We start from the raw sequence: 20,244 nt of genomic DNA, 5'->3' as shown, positions 1-20,244 counted from the left end.
TTAGGTTGTTTATTTGAGATGTTTCCTGTTTCTTAAGGTAGGGTTGTATTGCTATAAACTTCCCTCTTAAAACTACTTTTGCTGCATCCCATAGGTTTTGGGTTGTCATGTCTCCATTGTCATTTGTTTCTAGGTGTTTCTTGATTCCATCTTTGATTTCTTCAGTGATCTCTTGGTTATTTAGTAGTGTATCATTTAGCCTCCATGTGTTTGTATTTTTTACAGTTTTTTTCCTATAATTGATATCTGGTCTCATAGCGTTGTGGTCAGAAAAAATACGTGATACAATTTAAATTTTCTTAAATATACCCAGGCTTGATTTGTGCTCCAAGATATGATCTATCCTAGAGTATGTTCCATGAGCACTTGAGAAGAAAGTGTATTCTGTTGTTTTTGGATGGAATACCCTATAAATATCAATTAAGTCCATCTTGTTAAATGTGTCATTTAAAGCTTATGTTTCCTTATTTATTTTCATTTTGGATGATCTGTCCATTGGTGAAAGTGGGATGCTAAAGTTCCGTACTATTATTGTGTTACTGTCAATTTCCCCTTTTATGGCTGTTAGCATTTGCCTTATGTATTAAAGTGTTCCTCTGTTGGGTGCATATATATTTACAATTGTTTTGTCATCTTCTTGGATTGATCCCTTGATCATTATTAGTGCCTTTCTTTGCCTCCTGTAATAGGTTTATTTTAAAGTTTATTTTGTTCGATATGAGAATTGTTACTCCAGCTTTGTTTTGATTTCCATTTACATGGAATATCTTTTTCCATCCCCTCATTTTCAGTCTGTATGTATCCCTAGGTGAGAAGTGGGTCTCTTTTAGACAACACGTATGAGGGTCTTGTTTTTGTATCCATTCTGCCAGTCTGTGTCTTCTGGTTGGAGAATTTAATCCATTTACATTTAAGGTAATTATCGATATGTATGTTCCTATTCCCATTTTCTTAATTGTTTTGGGTTTGTTATTGTAGGTCTTTTCCTTCTGTTGTGTTTCCTGCCTGGAGAATTTCCTTTAGCATTTGTTTTAAAATGGTTTGATGGTGCTGATTTCTCTTAGCTTTTGCTTGTCTGTAAAGGTTTTAATTTCTCTATCAAATCTGAATGAAGTCCTTTCTGGGTAGAGTAACCTTGGTTGTAGATTTTTCCCATTCATCACTTTAAATATGACCTGCCACTTCCTTCTGGCTCCCAGAGTTTCTGTTGAAAGATCAGCTGTTAACTTTATGGGGATTCCCTTGTATGTTATTTGTTGCTTTTCCCTTGCTGCTTTTAATATTTTTCTTTGTATTTAATTTTTGATAGTTTGATTAATATGTGTCTTGGTGTGTTTCTTCTTGGATTTATCCTGTATGGGGCTCTCTGTGCTTCCTGGACTTGATTGACTATTTCCTTTCTCATATTAGGGAAGTTTTCAACTATAATCTCTTCAAATATTTTCTCAGTCCCTTTCTTTTTCTCTTCTTCTTCTGGTTCCCGTATATTCGAATGTTGGTTCATTTAACGTTGGCCCAGAGGTCTCTGAGACTGTCCTCTATTCTTCTCATTCTTTTTTCTTTATTCTTCTCTGTGGTAGTTATTTCCACTATTTTATCTTCCAGGTCACTTATCTGTTCTTCTGCCCCAATTATTCTGCTATTGATTCCTTCTAGAGAATTTTAAATTTCATTTATTGTGTTATTCATCATTGTTTGCTCTTTATTTCTATGTCCGTGTTAAACGTTGCTTGTATTTTCTCCATTCTATTTCCAAGATTTTGGATCATCTTTACTATCATTACTCTGAATTCTTTTTCAGGTAGACTGCCTATTTCCTCTTCATTTGTTTTGTCTGGTGGGTTTTTATTGTGCTCCCACATCTCCTATGTATTTCTCTGTCTTCTCATTTTGCTTAACTTACTGTGTTTGGGGTCTCCCGTTCACGGGCTGCATGTTCATAGTTCCCGTTGTTTTTGGTGTCTGCCCCCAGTGGGTAAGGTTGGTTCAGTGGGTTGTGTAGGCTTCCTGGTGGAGGTGACTAGTGCCCATGTTCTGGTGGATGAGTCTGGGTCTTGTCTTTCTGGTGGGCAGGACCATGGCTGGTGATGTGTTTTTGGGTGTCTGTTACCTTATTATGATTTTAGGCAGCATCTCTGCTAATGGGTGGGGTTGTGTTCCTATCTTACTAGTTGTTTGGCATGGGGTGTCCAGCACCGGAGCTTGCTGATCCTTGAGTGAAGCCGGGTCTTAGCGTTGAGACAGAGGTCTCTAAGAGACCTCTCGCTGATTGATATTATGTGGGGCTGGGAGGTCTTTTTTGGTCCAATGTCCTGAACTCGGCTCTCCCACCTCCAAGGCTCAGGTCTGACTCCCGGACAGAGCATGAAGACCCTGTCAGTCACACAGCTCGAAGAAAAGGGAGGAAAAAAAGTAATGAAATAAAGTTATTAAAACAAAAAATAAAAAAAAATGTTATTAAAATAAAAAAATAATAAAAAAAAGAAGAGAGCACCCAAACCAATAAACAAATCCACCAATGATAACAAGTGCTAAAAATTATACTAAGATAAGTATAAAAATCAGAAACTAGTGAGTTGCATACAGCAAACCCCAAGTCTACAATTGCTCCCAAAGTCCACCACCTCAATTTTGGGACGATTCGTTGTATATTCAGGTATTCCACAGATGCAGCGTACATCAAGTTGATTGTGGAGATTTAATCTGCTGCTCCTGAGGCTGCATGGAGAAATTTCCCTTTCTCTTCTTTGTTTGCACAGCTACTGGGGATCAGCTTTGGATTTGGCTCTGCCTCTGCATGTAGGTCACCCTCTGGCATCTGTTCTTATCCCAGACAGGAGGGAGTTAAAGGAGAGGCTGATTAGGGGGCTCTGGTTACTCAGGCTGGCAGGAGGGAGGGGTATGGAATGCGGGGTGAGCCTGGGGCGGCAGAAGCCAGCACGATTTTGCAACAGCCTGAGGCGTGCTGTGTGTTCTTCCAGGGAAGTTGTCCCTATATTACAGGACTCTGGCACTGGTGGGCTGCACAGGTTACCAGGAGGGGAGGTGTGGATAGTGACCTGTGCTTGCACACAGGGTTTTTGGTTGGCTGCAGCAGCAGCAGCCTTAGCGTTTCATGCCCATTTCTGGTGTCCGTGCTGATAGCCGCAGCTTGTGCCCGCCTCTGGAGCTCATTTAGGCAGTGCTCTGCCTTCTCTGGGCAGACAGGGAAGGAATCCCGTCTCATGGCACACCCTGAAACAACAGTCTCTTGACACTTAGCCACTTCCAAACTTTTTATCGGACTCCCTCCTTGTGAGCTGTGGCACACTAGCCCCTTTCAGGCTGTGTTCACTCAGCCAATCCCAGTCCTCTCCATGGGATCTGAACTCCGAAGCCTGAGCCTCAGGTCCTTGCCCCCATCCACCCCACCGGGTGAGCAGACAAGCCTCTCAGGCTGGTGAGTGCTGGTCGGCACCGATCCTCTGTGTGGGAATCTCTCTGCTTTGCCCTCCGCAACCCTGTGGCTGTGCTCTCCTCTGTGGCTCTGAAGCTTCCCCCCCCCCGCCACCCCCCCCCCCCCATCTCCGCCCACGAAGGGACTTCCTAGTGTGTGGAAACCTTTCCTCCTTCACAGCTCCCTCCTGGAGGTGCAGGTCCCGTCCCTATTCTTTTGTCTCTGTTTTTTCTTTTTTCTTTTGTCCTCCCCACGTACGTGGGGAGTTTCTTGCCTTTTGGGAGGTCTGAGGTCTTCTGCCAGCGTTCAGTAGCTGTTCTGTAGGAGTTGTTCCACATGTAGATGTATTTCTGATGTATTTGTGGGAAAGAAGGTGATCTCCACGTCTTACTCCTCCACCATCTTGAAGGTCTCTCAGGCTTAATATTTTTACCTTCTTATAGCCAATTCTCTCTTTGTATTCATAGCACTATTCATTTAATCAATAATCAGTGTTTACATAAAATGAGTATACAGGTGTTTATTTCAGAGCCAGGTCATACTGTATAATTATATTTCCTTCCTTACCCCCCCCCCTTATCCCCAGAATTAATGATTATCTTTGTTTTTTGCTCATCTGATTTGCTATATCCATGTACTTAATTCCTTGTAAATATTCCATTAGCTCTGTTAGACATGCCCACTCATCTTTCTCCACTGATATGCCTCTCATATCAAATATTCTGTGAAGTCCTCTGTTCCTTGGAGACCTCGGTCCTACCGCTTTCTGCCCTCCTGATCTAGCTGGACAGTGTGGCTCCCTAAGCCTGCTGCAAAGCTGGACCCCAAAGACTTGTGACTTTAGTTTACTGTTCTCCAACCTTGATCCTATGACTTTCAGATCCCATGTCTTTCTCTTACTTTCCTCTTCCAGTAGTTTTGTAGGAAAAGATGCCAAGGAAGTAAATTCTTTGAGTTCTTGCACATCTGAAAATGCCTTTATTCTACTCTCACATGTGATTTATGCAATGGATAATATAGAAGTTGAACATTTCTTTTAGATTTTTAAAGGCATTGTTCTGTTATATTTTAAAACTCAGTTTTGCTATTGAGAAACCTGATGCCATTCTAATTATGTGTTCGGTATATGATTTGTTTTTTCCATCCTCTGTGGATATTCTTAGGTTATTTTCTTTATCTACAATGTTTGGACATTTTGTCATTATGTACTTTGGTGTGGGTCTTTCCTTGTGCTGAGTACTTGGTGTACTCTTTTAATGAGGATAAATGTTTCTATTTTTTGTATTATTTCACTGATAATTATCTCCCTTTTCTTTATTGTTTTGTTTTATTTGTTTACTTTACCCTGTCTCTTTTTCCTGGATCCTATTCAGTCAAGAGTTAGACTGCTAGGATTGATCCTTTGTCAGTGATGTTTTATTCCCTACTTTCCATTTCTTGTTGTGTGTGGGTTTATTTTTGTTGTTTTATTTTTCTGGGAGATTTTCTTAATTATAGCCTTCTAAACTTTCTTTTTCACTTTTTGGTTTGAAAACTTTTGAATATTTTGTATTTTTTATTTCCAAAAGCTCTTCCTTGATCTTTGAGCTTTTCCATAGCATCTTGTTCTTATTTTATGCATTATCTTTAATGTCTCCAAGGACATTAATTAGAATTGTTTTTGCATTGTCTTTTTCTCTGTCAAGATCTCTGCATCCTTTGGGTTTATTTCTTCCCTTTGTCTATTTTACACTCTCTTTTTCATGTGGGAGACTTTCTGTAAGTAACTAACAATCCTTGGTCCTAGGTGAGGCAATAGCAAAGTCAGAATCTCTGGGTGGATCTCATTGACTAGCACACTTGGCTTTCAGATGAACCAGAGAAGAACCTGACTACTTTGCAGGATGACATACAAATAATGGTATATATAGAGAGTTTTTTTTCCCTTTGGGAGGGGATTTCATTTCTTCAGGGACAGTCCCTCGATATTACTTACTCTTAGTATGAACATCAGACATTGTTTTGCCTGGGAGTGAAGAGCAATGGGCAAGGGGACTTGATTGTTCTGTATTTTGAGTTTAAAAGAATCTTTAAGCTGTTTTAAGCTAGATATCTCACCCTGCCCTTTGCCATGTTTTGAGCTTCTCCTTGGTTATATGAGGGTAAATCTGTTTCTCACTCAACCTTGTCTCTTTACAAATTCAGAATGCATTTTAATCTATTGTTTCCGCTGGCGCACTTATCTGTAACCACTTCTCAATCTGCTTGCATTTTCCAGAAATTTGTTGAAATTTCTCCCCCACTCCATTCACTAATATCTTCTCACATTTTCTTTTTTAGCCTTATCAACATATACCTTATTTTAAATTATTTTGCCATCATTACAGCAGAATGTCTAGAGGAAGAGGAAATAAAACGTGTGTAGATATAACCAGAAGTCATAGCTCTTCCTTTCAGAGGTGTTATGATTTTGGCTGATATTTTTGTTTCTCTTGGAATTTCAGTAGGAACACTTAATTCTGAGTATACATTTAATATATTGTTGAGAGAGAGTTTTGAAAAACCCTCTACCACCATCTTAAGTATTAAGGCAATCAGAAATGATTCTGCCTGGTCAAAGTCTCATTTAAACTTTAACATGGTAAGAAGCAGCTTTCCATCAGTGGTAGAGTAGGAGAACTATGCTCTGAACTAGAATGGGACTGTTTTTATCTGGTCAGCTTCATTTATTGTCTCTGCTGATACACTAATCAGGGGAGCAGTTCTGGAACATGGAACCAGTTGGACCAGCTGAGAGTTTTACAAACTTACCATGGAACCAGCTAAGAGTTTTACAAAACCTGCCAAGGAGCTGTCACAGAAAACTTGAGGTCCCTTAGAATTTATGTGTAGAATGTCAGTGGATCTACCGTCATAATTTTTCATTTGTTCTTCAAACCATTGACTTGTCCTTTTGTTTTGAAACAGAATCATATTTCTCTCTATATCAAAGAATCTTGCTTTTTTAACCTGACATAGGCATTACATGGAACCCATGAAGTTGTAATACTGTGAAAATAAGAGTGGTTATGGCTATAGTGGAAGAATCAACAGAGCCATAACTTTGATGTCTTGGCTGAGACTTTAGTATGACATTTGGGAGGGGCAAGCAGCAGGGGCAGAGAACATGATGAGTTGATTATTTTTAGTGAAATTTTTCCATGTGTACCTGACTTATGTTCATGCTAACAAAATAAACTTTCTACATGGAATTATTCCTATGCTCTAGAAATGTGAAATTTTAATAGTTGTTCTACTGATGTCCCAACTTTAATAGTGTAGAACGCAGCCTGTGTTCTTCGTGAACAATAGATAAGTAGTGATCATTTGCTACTAAGTGGAATTTAAACCAACAAAAAGTTGATGCTTATTTTACATCATTTTAAACATTTAAGGTTGGAAGATAAAGAACACTTATCGGGTAAGCTAACAATGGAAAATAAAGTAGAAGTGTGTCAACTTCCAAGTCTCAGTTTCTTAAAAGATAGTATCACCAACTGGCTAAGACTAATTCCACTTCTGAAATGAAGATCATCTTCTGATTGACAGCTTACTTTATTACTCAGCTACCCTCCTGGAACTCATAGTGTTTAGAGGGGAGTGAAAAACTAATGATTATACGTCAGGGTGTGATATATACACAGTAAGAGAGACATATTGAAAAGTATCATATAGTAGAGCACAAGCTTTCCAGTCAACCAAGTCCTGGGCTTGAATACCGGCTCTGTCATCTGATACATTTATAATCTCGAGCAAATCTTGAGAAACCAGTACTCAAAATATATTAAAGAAAATCAAATAAGGCAGCACATCTACCCTCAAGGAAGTTATAGGAGAGGCAGACAAATCATTGAGAAGAAAGGGTGATGATTGCTGTGGTGGAAGAATGGACAGGGTGCTATGGGGTAGAGAAAGGAGCATCTAAATCAGGTGAGAGGCCAGTGAAATCTTACAGAGATGTGAGCTTTGAAAGACAAAGATGGTGTAGGGACTGGAATTCCAGGCAGAAGCTGTGTCATAGAAGGTCATGTGTATGTGCGCAAGGCTTGTATTACTTCTTGTAGACATGGAAAGCTAAGGAAAGGTTTTTAATAGGGGAGTCAGGTTTTCAAACCAGGATTTTCGATAGAGCAATTGAGGAGTTGCAATGTGGGGATGAGAGGAGCAGGTGAGACTTGCAGTAGGCAGATTGATGAGTAACAAGTACTCCAGTTGAGAAAAGATATAATGAATACACAGAATGCCAGGTAGAGATGATGAGGGGATGAGGCTACAATGACCAACTTGTCCTAGTTTGCCTAGGACTGTCCTGTTTTAAAAAAACTGAAAGTCCCATGTCCCGGGAAACCTTTCAATTCCTGCAAAGCAAGATGGTTGATCAGCCCATCTGAGGCTCTGAAGGTAGGAGTGAAATGGATGGGGACACTGATCCAAGTCATATTCAGATGATAAAATCTATAAGACTCATAACTAGTTGGATGTTGTCAAGGTGGTAACAGAAAGGGAGAAGTTGAAGACACTAATCAGGTTTCTAAGTTGGTTGCTGGAGTAGCGAGTTGTACCATCATCTGAGAGAGATTGTATCACTGTGTGTAAATTCTTTCAAACCATGGACTTTTACCTCTACTTTATAGTCCTAGTCAATAGTGCCTCTTTTGCACATGTATTATTCATGGCAGTTCCCTCTCTTAATTCTACAATTTTGATTGATTTGCAATATAGATCTGAAAAAATAATAATACAAAGCAATCTTTTAGTGGCTCTAACTTTTGTTAGTGCAGTAACATGGAAATATGTAGCAGTACCCAGGCCATGTCTCCAGGCTGGAGGCAATCTCCTTATCTAAAAAACAGGTGCTGGGCTTCCCTGGTGGTAGAGTGGTTGAGAGTCCGCCTGCCGATGCAGGGGACACGGGTTCGTGCCCCTGTCCGGGAAGATCCCACATGCCGCGGAGCGGCTGGGCCCGTGAGCCATGGCCACTGAGCCTGTGCGTCTGGAGCCTGTGCTCCACAACGGGAGAGGCCACAATAGTGAGAGGCCCACGTACCGCAAAAAAAACCAGGTGCTGGTGTTTGTACTTTTTATGTTGCTCTTAGTAGAAAGAACTGAATTTTACAGTCGGTCTCCTAGAGAGAGTTCATCTGTTTTAAATACTTCACGACCCCTAGTCTTTGGATTTGATTCCCTAAATGTGTCAGAAACAAATACATTTCAGGCTACCAGTCTTATGAAATAAATGTTAAATGATGCCATTTAGAAAAGTCAGGGGAGACATAAAAGTAGCTAGTCAGCTCATTTTTAAATTTTCAACTGGATATTTCATATTTATGTTGTTTTCTTATTCTCTGAATGATGGATAACATTCCTTGATTCTTTTCCAAACCAGCTTGATTGTACAAGCCACAGATAAAGGGATACCCAGGCTTTCTGGTACAACTGTGATCAAGATACAAGTGACTGATACAAATGACAATGCCCCGGCTTTTCTCCCCTCTGAAGCAGTGGAAGTTGCAGAAAGTAAGTGTGGTGATTTGAAATATCAAACTTCTATAATATCATCTACCATTTTTTCAGCTGGGTGCTATGTGAAATATAAGTACTAATCCTCAACAACCACATAACATAAATAGTTTTTATCTTCATTTTACAGAATAGAAAACGGAGGGTCAGAAGTTAAATATCAAATGTCAAAGAAGTTAAAAGTTAAAGTTGGGATTTGCATTCAAACCAGCAGGAGGCTGGTTTCCCAAGGTCAAACCACCATTCCACACAGCTTCTTTTTGTGTATGGACATTGCTTAAAAGTGAAATCTCTATGAAGAGCATCTTTTGTTGACTGTGTTGCTCACCCTAAAGCTCCCCTGAGAGGAAGTGATGTTCTTAGACTAATAACTCTGTTAGTCTTTGTGTTGCTGAACTCAGGTCTGGCTGTTCACCACTTGACAGCCAAACTCAAGAGGAAAGTGTTGGTAGAAAGCAAAGGCTGCTTTTCTTCAGGAGGCCAGTAATTAGGAGGGGAAAACGTACTTGTGTCCAAAGGCCAATTCCCCACTGCTGATCAGGGGGCAAGAGCTTCTAAAGGGGAGTTTCATGGGTGTATAGCCAGAGGGAGGGGGCTAGGTGCAGAGCACAGTCAGCTCTGAGGACCATGTTGAAATTGGTCATGTGGTGGTCTGATAAGCATCATCTTGATTGCTTTAAGCCCAGTTAATCTTCAGTTCCAAGGTCAGTTTGTTCCCATTTCTTTAAGGCTGATTCTCAGAATCGTGGCAGCTTTTGTCATGGCTATAGCCTGGCCATCATGTAGTTAACTTCTTGATCTGGTAGAGGTTTCAGTATCTACAAAACAGCTCAGGGCTTCCCTGGTGGCGCAGTGGTTGAGAATCCGCCTGCCGATGCAGGGGACGCGGGTTTGTGCCCCGGTCCGGGAAGATTCCACATGCCGCGGAGCGGCTGGGCCCGTGAGCCATGGCCGCTGAGCCTGCGCGTCGGGAGCCTGTGCTCCGCAACGGGAGAGGCCACAACAGTGAGAGGCCCGCGTACCGCAAAAAAAACCAAAACCAAACAAACAAACAAAAAAACAGCTCAAAGAATATGGCCCAGAATATTATCTATAGCCCTTGAGGAGGAGCTAAAGGTCCTTGACCATGCTTAATGACTAAACTATTATGATTTTGTCCTGTTTGACTACTTTTCTTTTGTTTCTGTATTTCCTCACTTCTCTGATTAAATTTATTCTTTTATTTTTTTCTTTTTTTGGTCATGCCACGTGGCTTGTGGGATCTTGGTTTCCCTACCAGGAATTGAACCCGGGACCTCAGCAGTGAAAGCATGGAGTCCTAACCACTGGACAACCAGGGAATTCCCTAAATCTATTCTTTGACTAAAGTTTTTCTACAGACAAAAGAAAGGGGGAGGACGTGGGGGGGAATCTGTCCCAGGAAAGCCCCATAGGGTTCTGCTCAGTTTTATTTGCAGTACACTAATGACAAGTAATAGGTGAAGGGAGTTGGATATTCTTCGCACAGTTATCATTTTCCTCTAGTGTAAACTAAACTTCAACATTTGCAGAAAAATTTTACCACATTAATGGTAGAGGTTGAAAATACAAAGTTTTATGTTATATTCTGATTAGTCTTAATTGTTTGGGTCTCTGGGTTATATGAAGACTCCATAGTCTGTGATCTCAAAGTTGTTTGTGGCCAATGGCTGTACTGGTAAAACCCAACCCAACTTTTTATAGTTAAAGTTGCAAATAGTGGCCCTTCACTATCCTCTCTCCCTTCATTCTTAATATCCACCTTCTTCCTAAAACGTGCCTAACATTTTGTCATGTTCACTTTCCAAACAAATTATAAACATCGCTGCTCACAGAGGGCTATATTCCAGAAATTTTTATATGTAAGGATACCTACAAATATTTTTTAATATCTAAAATACTCTACCAATAAAAAATTGTCTAGTTTCGCCTCTCACCAATTGGATATATTTTTCCCAGCTTTTACTGAAGGTAAGGGTACATGCACTGGAATCAAAATGCAGCAATGTGCCCAGGATAAATATATCACAAGAACAAGCTGTATAAATCAGAACATACTGAAAGAGGTCAAGTGTGGTTGGTTCATGTCAAGAATGTTCAAATTTGAAACATGAAAATTATGAGTCTCTCACACAGTGGAACTATTCTGAATGCCTTGGCATCTTCTTTCCACCTGCACCATACCTGTCAGCTCCAAAACAAAGTCCCTGTCTTGGAAGTTTAGGCTAGGGAATGTATATGACATGTGAGACATTTACCATGTCATCTATTTGTGATTTTTTTTTGGTGAATATTGTTAGATATCTGTTTTCGTCACTAGTATGATGTATACTTTCTATAGTCTTGATAATTTTGAGAGTCAGATTTTAAGAGAAGGAAGCAGTGTGTGCCACTCAAAAGAAATAATTTTATAAAAATGAATACAAGGAACTAAGTATTTCTAACATCAGTATCCAAATATTTTCATTTAAATCTTGCCTACTTTTCAGAAATTTATGTTTTGTATTAATGATTTGAGTAATAACCTTCTTCCCACCCACATCCCCATTAATATATGGTTTTGATCTAGAAACTATATAGTACAAATAAGTGGCTTAGAATGTTTCTTGGTGCTGGAATTGTGATATAAACATATGATGAAAAGTGTAATATAAAAATTGAATATACCCTACTTCCTCAATTCCATACTCAGTGGTAAATTTTCACTTTTATTGGGCTCATAAATTCTTCAGAGTTTTTGTTCAGTTCATAACGAGCCTTGTATGAGAAATCATGCCAATAAATAGCAAATCATGTTGGACTTAAAATGTTTGGATTGAACTGTTAAAGAAAAATATTTCAAAGGATGACTTTTAATGGAGACTGACAGTGGTCATGACTATTTCAGATTCTTTGCCTGGTGTAATTGTGACTCAGATATCAGTTCATGATGTGGATTTGAATCCAGCTTTCATCTTCAGTTTCATCAAAGAGAGTAATCCTGGAACTAAGTTCGCTATTGATCGGAACACTGGGGTAGTGGTGCTAGTGAAAACACTGGACTTTGAAGAAGCTACTGAATATGAGCTGCATATCCAAATTTCAGATTTGGTGCACCACACGGAGGGGACACTCATCGTCCGTGTGCTGGACGTCAATGATAACCCACCAGTATTTTCTCAAGATTCTTACCAGGTAGAGAACTTAAAGAGATGTTGAAACTGTAGCCAAACCTTGAAAGAATAGGGAATAATGTTGACACTAATTTAGACAAACAGACAGTATTCACTGTTTTTACTGCCTAAATTGTTGCTGAGAGTTTTATATTTAATATTATGGAGGATAGAAGTACATATGGAATTGAATATCACATTCAATTCAATTTCTTAGGTATGTAGCACAAATCATCATATGAAAATATGTCACCATTTTTCTAGTTTAGGGATTGGGATCCAGTTGTTCATAATAATTGGAACTTGCCTAATATTTGCAAAGCCACAGATAAGACAATAAGGTAGTTTGGATTATCTGCAGTTAATATGAGGAAACCTTTTCTTTCCTAGGCATATATTTTTGAATATATTGATTAACATTTTGCAGAAACAAATCATGAACAAAACTGTACAGTGTAAACTGTAGATTTTAGAGCATAGTATATGTTTATAGAAGTAAGGACAATGATAGCATTCACCTAAGTACTTGGATCTGGGCTCCAGGACTCTTGAATGTAACAAATGCAAGGTTTACCTGTAAACACAGGAGAGAAGCTAACCTAAGTAATGATCTTCTGTGAAGGCTTGTTAAATAATACAATGTTCATAATTATAAAATGTATAGTATAATAATACATTAGTAAATGCATAAGCTGTCCTCTACCACACAGAAATAATTTTTAGAAGGAAAATTTTTCATAATAAAGTCAAAACTGAATGAAAAATTTTTTAAGTTTTTGATTTTCTGAATTCTGGAACTACTAATACAATCTTCGTAATATGTCCACTCTATAAATTAATCTGCCTAAAAAAGTCAGGTTCTCTGTCTTTTCTATAAACAAAATGAATAAAAGGGCCTCAGGTTCTGACCCTGTTCATAAAAATAGCCACAACCTTTAAGCACAGTGCTCAACTCCCTCTTTTTCCCTCAGGTCACCATTTCCGAATCGGTGCCTGTGGGGTACTCAGTGCTGACCGTGGTGGCCACAGATGTGGAAAGCAACGAGAACGTTTCTTACAGGATCCTTTCTTCTTCTGAGGCATTTTCAATTGATCCTACAAATGGTGAGTTATTTATAGTGGCTTTAACATTCATAGGTTTGCGTTACAGGGTGGAAACCTGAAATAATCCTTTCCAAATGTGCCTAAAATAGCCCCCCACCTCCATCCCCACACGATGGTATCAAAGACACCACCTTCTTATTTCTTGTCACGTCAAATGCTGTGGTAGCAGGTCCTGGTGCTATTTCTCTTCTCCAAAATCTCAATGGCTGAAAAGAGAAAGGACCTGATTAAATAAATGCTGGCAAATGCACAGAAGTTCAGAGACCTCAGTATAGTAAATACCAGCTCATTCAGCCAGCCAAGCACAGTTGAGGTAATTAGCCCAGGCCTCAACAAGAATCAAAATGAAGTCAAAGGGGTTCATTTAGAACTGAAGACTTCATGTTACCAGAGTTTAGAAGCTTTTTTTCCAAGCCAAGTATAAGAAGTTCAGTAACAGCATCACATATTCAACAAGGACCAAAACCACAAAAAACAAAAAGGAAAATTATTTGAGCATCTCTACTAAGTGAAAACCATTGAGGATGTTCTGGTTTCTTTGATGCTTCCCAAGGCTCTTCGTTTTGTTATCAGAGATCAAGACATTTGTGGCTGTGAAATGCATTCAGGCAAGTGATTTCAGGTTAGAAAAGTTAAGCATTGTATAGAGAAAATTTAACAGCAAGTAGACATTAAAAGCTAAATTTGATAAAGATGAATAATTAGCAAAGTGCTGTCCCTAGCAGAGCACATGCTAGAAAAGAACAGGGCTGGGACACGTTACACTGTGTATTCCCTATCTCCACCCACCACTGCGTTGTTTCACAAGTGAGAGCTGACTTATAAGTCAAACTCTGGATGATCGATGTTAATTAGGTTTAATCTGCTGATCACTTTGCAGTTACACAAATATCGAATCCTTATGTTGTACACCTGAAACTAATATAATGCTATACATCAATTATATTCTCAATTTTAAAAAGTTAACCTCAGGATTACCTGAAGGGAGAATTTAGTCACAAAATACCAGTATGAGGCCCTCAGAGTATGGTAATGGGGAGAAGTAGGTAATGTTGCCACACAGCCTGTAGATGAATGGGTACTGTGTGGACTCGAACATGTCAAGAATTCGGCTTTCCTCTCTCTCTCCGTCTCTCTGTTTCTGCCACAGCAAATTGCAGTGTGAGGTAGCCCCTCTGAGCACTCAATCCTGGCAACGCTTTTGCTTGATATGCATTATCAACAAACTTTACATTGATTAGAATGTTTTTAAAATCTTGAATATTATCAGGTCAACTGAGTTCATGGTGGGACCCAAACTGAAATGTGGCATTTCAAAGATACCATTTTGGGGCTACCCTGGTGGTGCAGTGGTTGAGAGTCCACCTGACGATGCAAGGGACGCGGGTTCGTGCCCCGGTCCGGGAAGATCCCACATGCCGCGGAGCGGCTGGGCCCGTGAGCCGTGGCCACTGAGCCTGCGCGTCCGGAGCCTGTGCTCCGCAACGGGAGAGGCCACAACAGTGAGAGGCCTGCGTACAGCAAAATAAATAAATAAATAAAAGATACCATTTTGTATTCTTTCTTTGTGACCATACTTAAAACACATTTTCCTTAGAAAAATATCGTTACATACATACTTATAAAAATTATATATTTCTATATTTAAGATGATAAAACGTATTACACATATTTCATCAATAGGGGAAAAATCCACTTGCTGAATTAAACAAGAGTTTTAGGAAAAGCATCTCTAGAATTAAGCAATAGTTTTAAGTCTGCATTATCATATTTACTACTTTAATTTGACCAGCATGAGTGCCATCCAGCATTTCCAGAATAAATATCTTTATGCCAGAATGTCTCTGTACATGTGTCTATGCATGGTAGAATGGGGTATAAATTATTCAAATAAGAATACATTTTCTTTAAAAAGTAGTAATGGAACAATTTACTATACACAAATAAAATTTTTAAAAAATTGTGGAAAGTCATCTTTAAGCAGCACATATATTTAATAATGTGAATGCCATGAATATTATTTCTGAATCTTTAGTGTCACAAAAGTATAAATATAATAATCTAAATTTTCTATTTTGGAGTTACCTTTGGTTGTAACTAACAGATATCTTTACCTATTAGTAAATATTTGCTGACCCAGGTGATCATGAAAATTTTACTTCACAACATTGAAAGGCTATGTCTTATTTTCCAGGCACAGTATATACTATCAATCCTGTCTTACTTCTGGATAGAAAATCAACAATTCGATTTCTTGTTGAAGCCAGTGATGGTGGAATACCTGACCTGAAGGCTGTTACCTTAGTGGAGATAGAAATACAAGATGTGAACAATTATGCCCCTGAGTTTGCAATAGAATATTATAATCTTAGCTTGAGTGAAGACACTCCAATTGGAAGCACACTTGTCACCTTTTCAACTGTTGACCATGACTGGACCCATGAAAACACTCATGTTGAATATTCCATCATCAGTGGTAATTCACAGAACAATTTCCATGTGGAAACTAGTTTCATTCATTCAGAATATACTTACAAGCAAGTTGGTTACCTGGTGTTGATTCACAATCTGGACAGAGAAGCAACCGCCAGTCATAAGCTTGTCCTTCTGGCATCTGACCATGGCTGTCCTCCACTGAGTTCCTCAGCCACTGTGTCAATAGCAGTACTCGATGTGGATGATAACCCACCTGCATTCATCAGTCTGGAATATCATGCCCACATCAAGGAAGGTACCCCTCGAGGGAGTCCCGTCACTGTGGTCTCAGCAAGTGACCGTGATGTGGCTTCCTATGCAGAAATCGTCTACCACCTAATCTCTGGAAATGAGAAGGGGCATTTTCACTTAGAAGAAAAAACTGGAGTTCTTTATTTGATTAAACCTTTGGATTATGAAGAAACGATAAAATTCACTTTAACTGTCCAAGCTTCAGATGAAGAAAAGAAGCATTTTTCTTTTGCAGTTGTGTTTGTCAATGTCCTGGATGATAATGACCACGCACCTCAGTTTATGTTCCCAAACTTGAACTGTGCTGTTCCTGAAAATCTTCCTGTTTCCTCCACCATATGCTCTGTAAATGCTTTGGATTTTGACGCAGGTCCTTATGGAGACTTGACCTATTCTATAGTTTCACCCTGTTCTCTCCCTCATGAGATGCCGCATGATCATGACCTCTTCCTCATTGACCCCTTATCAGGGGATATTCGTGCTCAGCAAGTCCTTGACTATGAACGTGACAAAAACTACTGCCTCACAGTTCAGGCCAAAGACAAGGGTGACTCAACAGCCTCCTTAATGGTTTGGGTGGATATTGAAGGGATAGATGAGTTTGAACCCATTTTCACCCAGGATCAATATTTTTTCAACCTCCCAGAAAAGAGTAATGTAAGACAGTTGATTGGCAGAGTAGAAGCATCAGATGCAGATGCTGGTATTGATGGAGTTATTCTTTACTCCCTCGAAACTCCATCTCCCTTCTTTTCAGTAAATAAAACTAATGGAAATATTTATTTAAGTAGAGCCCTTCCCCTAATAAAAAGTCAAGTCAGCAAAGAAGACACCATCGAAATGAAAATAATTGCTCGTAGCCCCAAACCAGATTCCAAGTTTACATCTTGTACTGTTTTTGTTTTTGTGAATGTGTCTTTTTCCTCAGAAGGAAAACACTCCACAGAATCAGCTAGCAGCTTTTTAATCAGTCTCACTGTCTCCTTTTTGGTGTTTTTGTTACTTGTCTTCGTTCTAATTGTACTGATTTTAAGACATAAACAAAAAGAGGCGATAGACGATTATGAAGAAAAGAAAACATCATCATCCTTAGATATCAGTGTGAGACCGACCAGGGATGCCAGCAGGCTGCAACCCTTCCAGAAAACTAATGAGAGTGATAATGAGGTAGTGGCTGTGGACTCCATGCCTGAATGGTTGAGTTTAACAAGAATTATGGAGAAGGACATTGCACATCTTTACAGGCACTCAAACTCCAGTGGTCACTATTCTGTGGAAGGAGAAACTGCAGAAGATAAGGAAATCCAGAGGATAAATGAGCACCCTTACAGAAAGGACTCTGACCCAGCTCTGAGTGATCGGGAGTCCAGGGTGCCAGACTCCGGCATTCCAAGGGAATCAGACCAGCTCTCTTGTTTGTCTGGGGAAACTGATGTGGCTGTCACTGCTGAAACAGCAGAAACCAGCCATACATTTGAGGAAGGAGATCAAGGAGAGGGCTGTGGCACTACCTATGTTCAAAATAACGTCTCACTCCATCCTCTAAAGAGGAGAGAGGTAAAAGTGGGCATCCTGGCTGATGTCAGAAAAGAGGCTGTCTTTATTTCAGGTGATCAGGAAGCAGGATGTGCAGCTCTTTCAATCCAGAGAAACTCTGATCATGATGTAAGAGGCAGCTATCACTGGGTTTATCTCCTCAGTTGGGAACCCAAGTTCCAACCTCTTGCATCAGTATTTAATGATATTGCAAAACTAAAGGATGAGCACTTACATATGCCTGGCATTCCAAAGGAGAAGAAATCTTTTGTTTTTCCACCACCTTTGATAACAGCAGTAGCCCAGCCCGGGATTAAAGCAGTTCCACCAAGAATGCCAGCCATAACCCCAGGGCAGGGACTTCGGAAATACCCACACTCCCCCATTCGCTATCATCAAAGTTCTCTGCCAGAAGCCATGACACCCAGTTTTTCTCCATCCCTTTCTCTGCTGACCACACAGACCCCTGCCATAACCCCGCTGCTGTCAGACGGAGAATTATTAGGAACACATCTGAGTGGTACATGCCATGAACCTAAAGCAGCAGATGAAGCTCAAATATAAAACAATTGTGATGTCGAGCACCTGCTCTCCATTGGTCATGAATGATTGGACAAAACATTCCTAAGTGAGCTCCTTGAGGTTGAGTTCATTTATCTATGAGTGAGGGATATAATTTAGTCTAGGTTTTTAGAACCTCTCATTTAAGTTTAGAGAATTTGTTTCAGTCTTAATGAGAAGTTACCCTGTCTTTTAACCTTTATGTTTTGCTCTCAGGACTCAAGTTGGTATATATTAAGTAGTGTATATTCTGTCACACCTGGTCTTCTGTATGGTTAGATTTCCAAAGGACACAGTGAACTTGGCTGACTGCCAAAACGTTTATATGAAAATAAATGGAAATAAAGTATACTGTATTCTGGTCACTTTACTACTGATTATTCTGCTATTTATAAAACAAATTAGTAAAGACTGAATAAAAAATGAGTGTAGGACAGAAAGTAGCAAAGAGGGGAAATTTGGAAGGATAAACAAGTCGTAAAGTGAAGCAGTTTTCTGCATATCTGATATACTTGGAGATGCATTTCCCCATTTTCCCTATAAGCCACACTTGGGGAGTTTAGCCATAATTTGAATCTACTATGGTGTCTTTTGGAAATCTGATGAGAAATTAAGAATGAAATTTGTCATACCTCTGTGCCAAATAAGAAAATTATTCTTGATTAAATGAATCAGAAATGCATGTTCTTAATGGAGAGCCAGTATTGATAAAAGCAATAATGTGTGGTTGGCTGCCACTGAAGACATATTTCCTTGGCCTTCTTTATAAATAAAATGATTTTTTTTTCAATGCTCTGTCTTATAACATGGTACGGGTACAGACACTAAACTCTGAAGATTAATTTGTGTATAGTTCTTCATTTTATTTTCTTCTACATTCAGTAACTTATGGTGAGAAATAATTTATCCACTCAATGTCAGTTTAAAAATTTTCACTCAAAAAATTATATTATTTGCTAATAATACATTTCATAGAGTAATGTAGCAATATATATATATATACATATATATTATATATATGTATATATATATATATATATATTTTGCGGTACGCGGGCCTCTCACTGTTGTGGCCTCTCCCGTTGCGGAGCACAGGCTCCGGACACGCAGGCTCAGCGGCCATGGCTCACGAGCCCAGCCGTTCCGCGGCATGTGGGATCTTCCCGGACAGGGGCACGAACCCGTGTCCTCTTCATCGGCAGGCGGATTCTCAACCACTGCGCCACCAGGGATGCCCAGCAATATATTTTTAATGAAGATTTTTTTATATAAATACTCCTACTATAAAAGTTAAGAATGGATGTCAGAAGTCTTTCTACCATTTGTTTATACTCATATTTAGCTTCAACTGTCACTAGGCGGAACAGTTTGGCAACATGGTTAAAATAATTCTGTTTTGTACAACTACTGTTTCAGAAATATAGTGGTATTGTGTGGTGCCCATATATATATATATGTATATATAAAATGCTATCTCCTTTTGTTTGGTGAGCCTGAGAATCTGTCAGAGATTCTTATCCCTTCCAAGAAAGCAGAGCACATTCTGATGAGGCTGGTCCAAAAGTCATCCATGGTAGGCAACGTGGCCAGGCTTTGGAGTAAGAGTTTAGGATTCTAATGTCGAGTCTTGAGGGCATCTGGTGTGGTTTTCTTAGTAGTTAGTGTGGGATTCAGCTATAGGAATATTTCCTTTATGTTTTCTTTCAGTAGTTCTCATCTGTAAATTTATGTGGGATGTCTCTTTACTGAAAAACATTTTAGGATGCCATGTTTGATATATAGTTTTGTAGATAAATAATTCTAAGAATTCCTATGCTGATTTTATCAAATATATAATAGAAATTGTATGAAACATGAAGGTTTTTGGAGAAGACTGGAATCCTAGGGAAAATGATTTAGGCATGGAACACTTAAATATTAAAGGATGAATGCTTGTTTCTCTTTTTCTTCATGGCATCCGGAGAAGAAGATTTCATGGTTTTTCTAAAAAATAATAATAATAATTATTACAGCATTCCAATGTTTATTCTCTCTTTGATTTCCTTTGAAAGATTCCTTTGAGTATACAAAGAAATGCTATACTGATTTTTTTTCTAATTATACATGGAAGTTTTGTTTTGCAACAGAATTATTTCTAGGAAGCAAAAACATTTTGTTGTTTTTAATTAAACA

At 39.1% G+C, this 20,244-nt stretch overlaps 1 protein-coding gene across 1 annotated transcript in view; it reads left to right on the top strand.

Annotated features, from left to right (window-relative positions):
* The window catches only part of DCHS2 (dachsous cadherin-related 2), a 270,134-nt gene extending 251,277 nt beyond the window's left edge, over positions 1 to 18,857 (top strand). The window contains exons 17-20 of the mRNA XM_059066078.2: positions 8,841 to 8,971; positions 11,880 to 12,166; positions 13,116 to 13,248; positions 15,443 to 18,857. Coding sequence (XP_058922061.1) covers positions 8,841 to 8,971; positions 11,880 to 12,166; positions 13,116 to 13,248; positions 15,443 to 18,075 — 3,184 coding nt within the window. The 3' untranslated portion in view covers positions 18,076 to 18,857. The remainder of the gene's footprint in view (positions 1 to 8,840; positions 8,972 to 11,879; positions 12,167 to 13,115; positions 13,249 to 15,442) is intronic.
* Positions 18,858 to 20,244: the final 1,387 nt, after the last annotated feature.

Source organism: Kogia breviceps, chromosome 6, assembly GCF_026419965.1.
Source record: "Kogia breviceps isolate mKogBre1 chromosome 6, mKogBre1 haplotype 1, whole genome shotgun sequence".
Lineage (NCBI taxonomy): Eukaryota > Metazoa > Chordata > Mammalia > Artiodactyla > Physeteridae > Kogia > Kogia breviceps.
The sequence above is the reverse complement of the archived record's forward strand: the minus strand, read 5'-3'. Positions and strand labels throughout refer to the sequence as shown.